This window comes from Prosopis cineraria, unplaced genomic scaffold, assembly GCF_029017545.1.
Source record: "Prosopis cineraria cultivar Desert tree isolate PC_DT_omini unplaced genomic scaffold, ASM2901754v1 PC8, whole genome shotgun sequence".
Classification (NCBI taxonomy): Eukaryota; Viridiplantae; Streptophyta; class Magnoliopsida; order Fabales; family Fabaceae; genus Prosopis; species Prosopis cineraria.
The window spans coordinates 2,721,777-2,734,288 of NW_026555339.1; the positions used below are offsets into that span (position 1 = coordinate 2,721,777).

Consider the following 12,512-nt stretch of genomic DNA (forward strand, 5'->3'; position numbering starts at 1 on the left):
TATTTATAAATTGCTTTTAATATTGCTCATTTCACGAATTTCTTATGACCCTTATATCCGACCCTAGTTAGATATAGAAATATATGTAATGAGGCCATTTTTGTCAAATTCACACTAAAATTCCCGTAGAAGAAAAAAAATTAAAAAGCACTCTCTGTTCCGAAATGCTACCTCTGTTAGCTTGAATAGAAGAATTAACAGCACAATTCATGTAACTCCAAACTCAGCGCCTCACATTATCACCCCAGCTTTTTCTTTCCCCTTGTTCATGGATAATTTTGGGCAGAATCCGTGGACATAATTTCGAGTTCTGCCCACCAAAGAGGGGAAGATTTTGGAGTTGCTCCATCAGGTCCCATTCTTGTTATTTCCTTCAACTCAGAGGCGACCTGTCTCATAGTTGGCCTTTTCTCTGGATTTGAATGCAAACATTCTTTTATCACTCCCCACCATTTCTCAACCTCTTCTGCTTGCACAGAGTTCAGAGTTGGATCCACCATTTCTCTCAAGGATTGGCCCATTGTTAGATACTGTGAGGGAAAGCCAATTTCCACGAGATGGGGAATTCTTCCGGTGATCAACTCATACAGTATAATACCAAAGCTATATACATTTTCCTTTCTACGTGCTGATGGTGTTTCCAAGGGCTCTGTGGCTGCGAAACCTTTCTTTGTAGCAGCGGCAATGTCATTCCAGAAAATAAGATCTGATACTTGAGCAGCATTATCTTCAGTGAGGTATATAGATGAAGATTGCAGGTTTTTGACGGCAATGGGTGGTTCCAGCTGATGCATATGCTCTAGACAATAAGCTACTCCCATAGCTATCCTCATTCTCATTCCCCAGTCTAGCTGCTCTGCTTCTCTTACTGCAAGTCAGACGAGCATGATATTGACCTTGATTTGGAAAACAATAAGATATCATAATATTTAAAGTTCTTTGACCTGAAAACGAAAAATTGCTATAGGAAGGATGGAACTGTATTTTTACAGAGGTTATCAGAACTGCCATGGACTCAACTGGATGGCACGAGATATTTGGAATAAACTTGCTGATTATGCCTAACATCAAGAGGTAATAAAGTCTAGTGATGTACTAAATTCTTTCACATTTAGTGGATATAGAAACCAATGAATCTTTAGTTTAAACTAAAACTAAAGTGACTTGGAACGAAATGGCACTCACTCTGTAGATGTTCATAGAGGGTTCCATTTGGAGCATACTCAAAGACCATCATTCTCGTGAATGGCTTCTTCTCTTCACAATACCCAATAAGATTCACAAAGTTCTTGTGGTTTACTTTGGATAAGGTCTCTATCTGGAACCAGTGGAACAAGGTAAAATTAGGGAATTATAAGACAGAAAAGGTGGCATTTACTCCGGGCCTAAGGCCCTCATACCTTTCTTCTAAATTGAGCTTCCATTGTTTTAGGCCAATTTTTAGATGAGGTCACTGCAGTAGTTACTACAGCTATCTCAACTCCACTGGAAAGAGTGCCCTTATAAACAGTCCCCTCTGGAATAGAACCAATAATGTTGCTAAAACCTTCACAAGCTGCTTCAATCTCTGCTCGTCTGAGATTTGGCACACCTGAATCGTACATTGTCAATGCAAATACTTGTAATGGAAGGAAGTGAAGATCCATGAAATTAACTTATTTAATTTGGTTTATGTGTGATATGAGACTGAATGACTGATGACTGAACTTATTGATGAAGTAAATGAAGTAATACTGACAACAGCCTGTAAAAGAGCCCCTTATCAACCAACCTGTGACTCCTATTGGGAGCATTTTAAGTAAAATTTTAAATGTGCTAAACCAGTACTACAGACTGCGCCCTTAAACTTGTGCAAAGAAACCTCTAAGCATAATACTAAAACATAAAACGGTAAGAGAGTGGAAATTACCTGTTACAAAAGCTTTCTGTAGCTGCCCACTTAATCCTGTTGACCAAGGTTTCACAGTTACAACCCTGCTAGTTCGGAAGCAAGCGAAAGCAATGGCTGACACAACAACAAGTAAGGATACACCCCCAGCTGTTGACCAAATGATCAAAGATTTCTGGGGCTTGAAACTTTTTGTGTTCCCTTGGTCCCTAAATGAAGCAGGGGTAGGCGCTGAAATCCAATTGGACAGTGGTGGAGAGGACACAACTGTAGGTGAATTTGCTGGTAGTGATATTCCCATGGCTGGTGTCGCCACTGGTGAAAATGAAGGCGTGAGAAAAATAAAGGATGGAGATTGTGAAGGGGAAACTTCTGGGGACCTTAAAGGCGAGAGTAAATATGGTGATGGAGTTAATGCAGATAGTGGATTTAAGGGTGGTTCTGATGGCGGGAAAGGCTCAGAATCTGGTGGTAATGAAGAGGGGAAAGGTGAGGATGACGGTGAAGCAGACTCTTTGTTATCATCTCTTTGTCTTCTTGCTTTTAATCTATGAAGAAGTTTCCTCTTGTATGGCACATCCCCATTTTGTTGGCCTGTGTGCCTGAGACCATTCCATACAGCAAGCAAATATTAGTCAACACAATCTGATCAAGCTCATAATTAGTTGGTCTTGCTGTTTGTGTTTGTGATATTAATGAAACTGATAATCAATTTATACATTCTTAACTCCCTAATTCAAGTGATTTTTAGCTGGCATCAAAATTAATATGATCGTCAATAAGACATACATATATTACATACCACTTTGGGCCCTATCTAATAGTTAATTTTCACAAATCCAATTTGATAACAAACATGGTATTTTAAATACCATGGTATAGAATGCCCTAATATGTATGAAACCGTATAATGTGAGATCGCATTATTGTAATTTGTACTAGAATGCTGAAGGGGTATAATGGACACTAGATGAATAATACACTTGGCAAACTAATCCTAACTGAACTATTAAGCTAACTGACTTGAGAAAAACTATCCGTTTTCTTTGTTACGCTCTGTCAGAGAACCTGAGGTTGAGATTGTAATAAATCTAATTATACATCTCTTTGTAACGTAAGCTTGAGTTGATTTTGACAATATGATCATTCGCATACTAGAAACTAGATGCAAACGTGGCTTTGGTGGTGGAACCAGTTAATTGATCTTTATTATCATGAAATTCAGAATCCTTATTGATCTGATGCACTTCTAGAGCTGGGTTGGTAAGATACCCATTATTGTTCAGTATAATGCTGTATACATCTATATATTGGATGAAATCAAAGGAAAAACCAGAGAATCATAAAAGCAATATATATATATATATATAGGGCAAGAAATTATCAACTTACAGGGTCGTGAGGGAGGGATTGCTGCCAGGGTCAGATGGGAATGATCCTTTGAAATTGTTATATGCCAAGTCAAGAACTTCCAGTTCCTCCAGTTGAGATATCTCTTCAGGAATCTCACCAGAAAAAGAATTGTTGCGCAAAATGCTGCAGGATATAGTGGTTGAAGAATGTTTATACACTGCTTATAATCAGTAACGGCACATACATATTCTCTTACATAGATTTTATGTGAGCCAGCTTCCCAATTTCAGGGGCTAGAGTTCCTTTAAGACAAAGGTCCTTCAAATTCCTGCAAGTTGAACAACTCTTGATTCAGGTGTACCCTAAACATGAAACAATCATTTTTTGTACCGTCTTAACTTGAAAGGCGATGAAAAAGAAGAGAAAAAGGGGAAGCTTGACTCACAAGGAAACGACTTTGCCTTGGACAGAGCATTCCACTCCAAACCATGAACAGGGATCAATGTGGACGTCTTCGCCATTCCAGTTGGATAGAGCTCCAAAAGGGTCTCTCACCACTCTGTTCTTCAACATTAACAGCGCCAGACCTGCATTACAATATTAATTCAAACGCCACTAATCAGATCAAATGATGCTGAGGCCTTCCGTTATATTGGAATTGCAAAGTTTGCGAATACAAGAAGCAAAAGCCATCATCATGCATGCATGCCTTCTCTGTTTTGAGGGGAAGAAGAAGAGCTGCTAAAACTCGAAGGAAGCAAACATAGCATCAACATTAACATCACCAACCCTTCTTCCATGAGTCACCACACAGAGAAGAGAGAGTGAGCGAGTTAGTATGTCAGTGCCACTCATTTGCTCTCTCTATTTATATGCCTCCCTCATCCATTTATACAAAACTAGCCATCTTCATAAATAGATTTGAATGTATAATGTTGCCATATATATAATTTTAACCTTTTAAAGAGCAATATAGTAGTATTATTCGGTATATTTAGACGTACGTAATTTAAGTAACATGAATAAATTCGCAGCATTTCAATATACATATAGATGTGCTCTCATGATGATTTTGCTTAGTCCTTCTTAATTACACAAATTAATATATAAATATATATATATATATATATATAAAAAGAGTAATTCTGTTATAAATGCGTACTCATTGGTGTTGTTTCATCGTGACGTCGTATGAATAGATCACTTACACACAGGCCAAACCCATAATCTTAAATCACAATATGCGAAGATCGTTAGTTATTTCTTGCTTTTCTTTTCCGTTACCCGCCATAGAAGTACAAACTTAACTTTTACGTCAATTCTCTGAACAGACAGGAGATATTTAAAGAGGGCCACAAAATATAAATATTATACAAGTTCCACGGACCTAATGGTTTTGACATTATATGTGCACTCACAAAGTTTGGTATCGAAACTTTAACGTTTATTATTATTATTATTATTATTTTTAGATGTGCACATATATAATAGGAGATATTTGATGCATTATGTTCAAATTGTGAGCCTCTACTGGTTGAGCAGATTTAACTTCATGTACAGGGGAATGTGAAGAATGAGTACTGCAAGAAAAATCTTGAAGACGTTCTCGATGGCACAATGATGGAAGCAATTGGGGACAAAAATTAATAATGGCGTGAAAGACAAGTACAAATAAGAACTAGGTGGGTTGGGTTAAGCAGTTTCATATTCAAAAGAGAGAGATGAGAGATAAGGAGAGCCAATCTTCTCTGAATATGACCCCGTAAAAAAGAGAGGTGTAAATTAAATTAACCATCCCTCCTTCTTTGTTTTTTTAGCATTATTTTATGATCCCATGTAATTAAGCTACAATTACATCATAGTAGCGAAGAAAAGGATGCTGCACTTAAAAAAAGCTACTCTTGTTTTCTTATATGGCAAGTGATGGAAATCATTTTGGTCCTTCAAATATCACATATGTATGAAGTACCGTCAATTGTGTCTTCCTTCAATTTAAATTCATACAATATATATATATATATATATATATATATGACACATTAGGTATTATTAACTTCATCTGTGGATGTATGTGAATGATCTAATTAAAGTGGGCCTGTCATTAATGAATTGATCAGCAAACAATAGACATGGTAACCTCCCTGTTTTAGCAGAAAACTACGTACGACCCATACCAACTTTGTGAGTGTGACAAAGATCCAACACCCACAAACCCACATAATGACCTATGTATTTTTAATTAACCGAATGCAATTTTTTTTAACTTTATTATGAGAAAATTAATAAGAGTTAAAACCTCCTTAATTTGAATAATACTGGATGACACGAGTCATTCAAACGCTGAATATTTCGTCCCGCAAACTGATCCATGATCTAATAATAACGCTCTAGCCAGCAAGTTCATATATTTTGTAGCCTCAGACAGTCTAGCAAATAGCAAGCCACAAGGCACATTTGTATTAATATTTGGCCTGGAGATGTATAAGTGCCAATTGCAGCAATCACAGTAGTCATTAATATCAAGTCAAATTAATCACAATAGCAGTAGGAGCAGCGCGGAGCCACAGTTGTGGTGGCCACACCCAACAACGTTAACGATCAAAGCAAAGCCATGAGGCATGAGTGCCACAATCTGGTTCGTGTGTTGATGAGGAAGATTAAATATTATCTGTGACTCAACCTGCGATCCGATGGAACATCAAACAACCCAATGTGGCCGTTCATTCGTGCGCAACATTATATAATATACAGCGTGAAGCATTCCAAGATCTCCCCGGCACCAATAAAACCAAGCAAAGTTAAATTAATTAATTAATTCCCATGAAGGAACTAACTTTTAATACAATATTCAATGTTTTCAAAAACAATTTCTTGTTTAATATTAACGAACAAAAGCATAATCTTCATATGGAGTTAAACACCAATCTTAATTATTTTTACTGTCATATCCGAAATCAACTCCCATTCTCTTATGTTTTCAACCGCGGACAGTGCTTAGTGAGCAAAAATGTTACACCATACACTACATGTGTGAAGAAAACTTACAATAAAAATATGTACTCTCAGCTCATTGCATCAGAATACACTGCCCAAAATATACAGAACCACGATGTCATTCTACACAAGCAAAAAAAGGCTCATACATGCACGTGTATCGACACAATATAGTACGTAGTATATTGCTATAACTAAAAACCACATCGGGCTAACGGCTCTTAACAAGCATTTTGCCCAATCGTGCAAATAAATCAATGCTATTTGTTGACATCTACAAATAGACAATTATATCCATAAAAGACGTATAAGTACCAATAAAAGCAATGGCAACCCCCATCAGTATTATTGAATAATTGATAATCATATCAGAACCGAATCTCTTGTAAGCTCCAGAAATCTTCAAGTAGCAAACTGATGGCACTAGTATTGAAGAGGAGACGATGCACCTGCAAGTGCCAAAGTTATCCATACAGACGAATGGCAACGGCCACAATGAGGTTACTGATGGGCATGGAGGTGCTCACCAATGAGAAGGAACCATGCTTTTTGCAGACTTTATTGTTGGGGTAAGCATTCAGGCGTATTTGGCTATAGGAATGACCAAGGTGGTGTATATTGCTAGTCTTGGGCTGAGTTTACCTGCGGGAAGGTCTAGAGTTATCTGGGATTGCACGTCTTGTCCAAACTTCAGGTATCCCAATACTGTTGCTGCTGCCGCTGCTGCGTAACCAAGAGTGCATAATGAAAAGCATACAAGCAACATCTGCCGATTCATTAGATCAATGAATCAGTAAAGAGTCCCATTGATGAATATCATGCATTAGTATTGTCGAGTCACGAAAAGAATATTACCTAACTTGCTTTCTGAAAATACATGGTTTTTCGATCGGGCTCATTTGCCCAAATGTTCGGGCTACGCCTACCTAGACAAAATCATCAAGACATGAAATCCATGATAGCATTGTTCACAAGAAATGAACATTACAGATTTTCTCAAGCCGTGCAACTTGTTTAACTTGATATTTTTCCACAAATTTTATTGAATTTCTCGCATTCTTTTCTTAATGTTTCCCGTCATTTTCAACAAATTTTAAATATTAGAAAGATGAGTACAATTTTAAAAAATATTCAAATTATTATTTATCATGTGCAACGCATAGGACAAAGATCAGACATATAGTTTTCAAAATACTTGTTCTCAAAAGTTTTCAAATTGAAACATTTAAAAAAAAATCCACTCTGTATTCTATTATTTTTTCGGAGCAACTAACACACGCACACGCACACGTCACTTTCAATATTTTTATCGACAGCTACAGTAAAGATGCTACTTGCTAGTATACGAGAGGGCTGAGTTCTTGTTCTCGTAGAGTTATCACTTCTCAGTCAAGTCATCAGTAAGTCCGACAATTATACTGATAAAAGTTGGATGAGCTTATTTAATTTGTCCAAATTGTAGACCTTCAGCTAACTTATTTTTCCCAAGGCCAGATTGAGCCTTTATCTATCTCTATAAAATTAAACATTACTAAATTTCTATAAATGAACTTTCTTTTGGCCCGATTCTTTAAATGTACTGATCACTATTAATTCTTTAGACAGAAAACTTTACCTGTCACGAATTTACCAACAACCATAGTCCATAGATACAACGGAATTTAAAGTGGCTATGAGGAGGATGCTTGCACAGGACAAGTGGCTTCTGTTTCTCATAGAAGCATAAAGAGTGGGCAACACTGGATGAACACCGTAACAGAAAGCATACAGACGCAAAGCATTAGGAATTACACTCCATTTGAAAACAGTTCCTTTGCCATGAAATCCAGTTCCATCAACAGTAGCATTCGACCAGAGACACAAGAAGAAGACTGTAGAAGCCAAGACCCCACTTGCAGACACACAAGAGGGCAAGCTCAAATCTTGCAGCCACACACAGTATACAGAGAGTGTGGACCCTTCAATTGTGAACCCTCCTATGTCAATCTGAAGGTTTGCTATGGGATTGTTTATATTGTCACTTTCAAGAATGAGGTAGCCTGCAACAACTAGGTAGGGCTCCGAGTTCATGACCATGGAGATTAGGAGTCTTCCTTTGTGTCCGAATGCACATCGGCCCATGTCAAAGAAGGTTCTAAAGTTAGGGTACATGTACGTGCATCTTTGGACCAGTATACCTGTGGAGGAACAAGCTTAAGGCGATGAGAAATAACAGCGATGGGCTCAACCATCGTCCCCATGACAACATGTAGGGTATGGACACTATACCAACTCCTGAAAAAACAGACAAACATGAAATTTTTGGATTATATCCAGTTCTAGTTACATATCTTCAGCTCAATACATGATGACTATCAAGCACATGAGAATAATCTTTTGTTAAGAGGTTAGTTTTGAAGTGTTGTAGTTGGGTTCTGGAAGATCAACCGGAGCGAGATACTCTGTCCCAAAAGCGCAAACCATTGAGGTTTTGTAGGAAGAAAATTCCATGAAAAAGAAAAGATGGTTATAAAAATGAATGCTAAAACTAAGAAAAATGGAAGACAGGCAAGTTGGACATGTCTAATGTGTAAAGAGCATTTTAAGAAACCTGGGATGGCATCAATGCCATGGAAGCAAAGTCGTGAAGAAGGAGTTTCCTGGAGGAACAGCGTCGTGTGGATCACCTTTAGAGCCATTAAGCAGAGGCTGATACTTTTCATCATAGGGAAAGGGTGTAATGACCGAGCCATCACTTCCTTGAGTTTCCATGGATAGAATACAGCCCAGAAATTAAGCAACAACAAAGTGTGATGTACTATGAGTGAATAGGTTTCTAGTTAGCTCTATATATAATACAAGAAGGGAAATGGCTTCTCCTTATTTCAAATTATTTTGTCACAATAGCTTTAAAGTATATTGACCAAACAATTTATTTCGTTTAAGAAAGAAAAAACTTGCTTGTATTAGTGAGGGATCGTGTGGGAATTGAAGCAATACGAAGCTTAAATTCTTTTTAGGTAAATATAAAGGAGAACAAGTAGGAAGAGGATGACAGATTCTGATGGAGACCAACAAAACCTCTCCCTCTTTTTCTCTACTCTCTTACACCTATAGACTAGAGAGAATCCTCTCCAAGTCATGTTGTTGGTCATTGTATAAGACGAACATTTTCTTTTTCAATTTTCCCCGCTCTGAGTTGTCGAAAAAGAGACATGTTCTTCAAAATTGAATAGAATGGCATCCAATTTTTCAGGCAATAGAAATTAATCAATAAGAGGTTAAATGGTGGTAGAATAACGGGTTAAAATGCCCCCTGTTTCAAAAGTACAAGTGCTTCGAAGCTTAGCAGTGTAGAATCATACTGGCAGATGCTTCACTTTCACAGTTCTATTGCACAGGATTTTCTGCCTTTCAATATGGTTTCTGCAAAACCAAAATGAACAGAAGAGACAACGCGGTCGGGAGTATATCGACAATGGAAATTCGCAATCACAAATAGTAATGTAAATAGAAGGTTAACGAAATCACACTTGCAGAACGTCCTCAAATGTGTCAGTCAATTCCAATGGAAGTGTTTCCTTTTTCGGTTGACTAATTAATAATATCCTATAATCACTTGGAATCAATAACATGGTACATGTATAAATCAAAACCTCAAGAGTGGGTCTAACAAGGAAATGTAGAACCTGAGGGGAAGCGAGGTACAGAATGGGCTTTTAGTTCCCAAATCCTTAAGCTCGGCAATCTTTCCGCCACCGGTGGGAGCAACGAGGCCCGGAAAGGAGAATAAGAACCTGTTCTTTCTCTGAGATTTCCTGAGAATGTCTGAGTCGTGATGCTTAACCACTGTTTTCGAAGGCTCTTCGCGGGCGTCTCAGAGAGTAAGTTGTTAGAAAAGGCCAAACGCCCATGAGGCTCTTCCGGGTTTGGCTCCCCACTTGCTTCCCCCTTCTTGCTGCGCGCACCATTCCGATAACCATCTCCTCACTCAACCCCAAACTGAAGCGGGGACCCCTTGGTTCACCGATTCACTCACAGGCACTGCGTCTCTCCACCAACCACCTACCCCGCAACCTGAACCCGCATGAGTGCAAAAATTAAGAGTTGGCTTCCCTCAAATTTTACATTTTAATAATAATTTTATAAAATATTAAGTTTTCATTATTTAACAATGAATTTAATAGTTGAGATAAAAAATAAAGAAAATGAAGAGAAATTAATTTCAAAAATTTACTCCCACATTTGAGGAAATATAATTTATTTTTAACGAATCAGTAATTATTTATTTTTAAATTAATTTTATTTTTTTATATTTATTTTTACAAACATTTTAAAATAAATTTAAAATAATTTATTTAATAGAGATATTTTTAAAAAATAATAATTACATTATAAAAGATTAAAAATATCTTTATATTTTTAATCTTCAATCTTTAAAAAATACCTTACATTTTTTAACGAAAAAATATTTAAAAATATAATTATTTCTTAAATTTAATAAAAACACATTTTAAATATAATTTAAATATATTTTTAAGGGTTATCCAAATATTTTTTATTTTTATTTTTAATATTATATTTATTACAATAAAATTTTAAAAATTATTAAATATGAACTATTTAAAATGTATCAGTATAATTAATTTATAAAAATTATAAAAAATAGTAATATTAAAATGAACGAGTGAATTTAAATTGTCCAAGTTGATAAGAATATAATTTTTTTAAAAAAATAAATTTTATTTTAATAAATATAAAATAACAACTTAAATTTAAAAATAAAAAACTTTAAGACGATTTGATTAAAAGAGGGCTGTACATAATCAAATATAATCAAAATGAAAATATTGTCAATGCCACCTTACTGTCAGGTTAGCTCAAGCACGTGATGAATCCAAATAACTGTGCATAAAGCGTGGCTGATTCTAGAATTGCTTCTGTTATTCATTTGCGTACGATTCTCTGAATTTCTATCTTCCAAATCCTGATTTTATTTTTTGGCTTGGTACCATATATCATACGGTAAGTGAGGAGTAAGTTAACCTTTCTCTTTTTCTACGACGTGAGATCCCGTTTTCCCATTTCACTCCGTAGTAAATGTGCCTTCATCTATGGCGTGATTTTGGTCCACCCGACCCGAGACTCTAGTGAAACTAATGGTGTGGCTGGAGGAGATTTCAAAGTTTTGGGGCTATCATGGTTTTTCTGGAGTAATGTGAGACAAAATATGAGATTGGACCGGTTATTTTATTTTTAAATAAAAATCAAATAATTAATGTACAACTCTCAAAAAATAGTAAATAATAAAAATTTAAAGACACTAACGTACGAAGCTAATATCCGGCCGCATATAGGTGCCAGTCATCTGAGTTTTTTTTTTTTTGTTTTATCAACGTCATCTGAGTGTGTGTGTGTGTGTGTGTGTGTGTGTGTAAAATTGTTTTGCAACGAAAAAACAAAAAAAGAAAATGACAAGTCGAAAACGTGCTAGACAACCGCCAACCAGAAAAGGCATAAATACTTGGAAGAGATTTCCGTATCAGGAAAAGAGACGAATGAAAAGGCCCCATGCATTCATCACACCATCTCACATGCCCCGAAGCGTCAAAACTCCAACAAATTGGAGTTAAAAGAGAAAATTATAATTAAAATATTATTTCTTAAAAAATATAAAATATTTTTAATTAAATTTTATTTTTTAATAAAATAATTATTTATTTTTATATTAATTTTATTTTTTTATGTTTATTTTTATTAAATATTTTATAATAAATATAAAGTCATTATCAATAAAGATAATTTAAAAAATATAATAATTATATTTTAAAGATTAAAAATATTTTATATTTTTTAACATTCAACCTTTTAAAAAATATCTTATACTTTTTAAATGAAGAGAATAACAATAAAAAAAAACACTTGAATATCTAAAACTTCATCATAAGTTTAGGGAATTAAATTAAAATTAAAATTTTTTAACAAAATGACAAAATTACCCTTATTAAAATTCTTTAGCACAACTTGTCGTGTTTTCACTTTATATAGTTTATGTCCTTCAAACTGTTGTTCATTATAAACACTTGCATTTGTTAAATTTGTATTTTCTTTTGGTTAAATTTCTTTTCTCTTTCAATAGGGACAATCTTATTATTTTTTAAAAAATTTTAATTTCAATTCAATACCCTAAACTTAAAATAAAGTTTAAAAAATTCATGGGTTCTCTTTTTAATTATTTTTAACAGTCTTCAGTGAAATTTTTTTAAATAAAAAATTCAGGTCAAAAAGGCAAAAAAGC

At 35.3% G+C, this 12,512-nt stretch overlaps 1 protein-coding gene and 1 pseudogene across 1 annotated transcript; both read right to left on the reverse strand.

Annotated features, from left to right (window-relative positions):
• On the reverse strand, positions 1-4,107 carry LOC129318615 (inactive receptor-like serine/threonine-protein kinase At2g40270). Its single transcript, XM_054963472.1, has 8 exons — positions 3,951-4,107; positions 3,687-3,828; positions 3,498-3,569; positions 3,281-3,424; positions 1,910-2,490; positions 1,401-1,591; positions 1,186-1,318; positions 1-868 (listed from the first exon to the last, which is right to left on the reverse strand). Exons 1-8 carry the CDS (start codon positions 4,039-4,041, stop codon positions 267-269), a joined length of 1,956 nt encoding a protein of 651 aa, XP_054819447.1. The 5' UTR covers positions 4,042-4,107; the 3' UTR covers positions 1-266.
• A 2,175-nt stretch (positions 4,108-6,282) lies between these two features.
• On the reverse strand, positions 6,283-10,290 carry LOC129318583 (amino acid transporter AVT1I-like; annotated as a pseudogene).
• Positions 10,291-12,512: the final 2,222 nt, after the last annotated feature.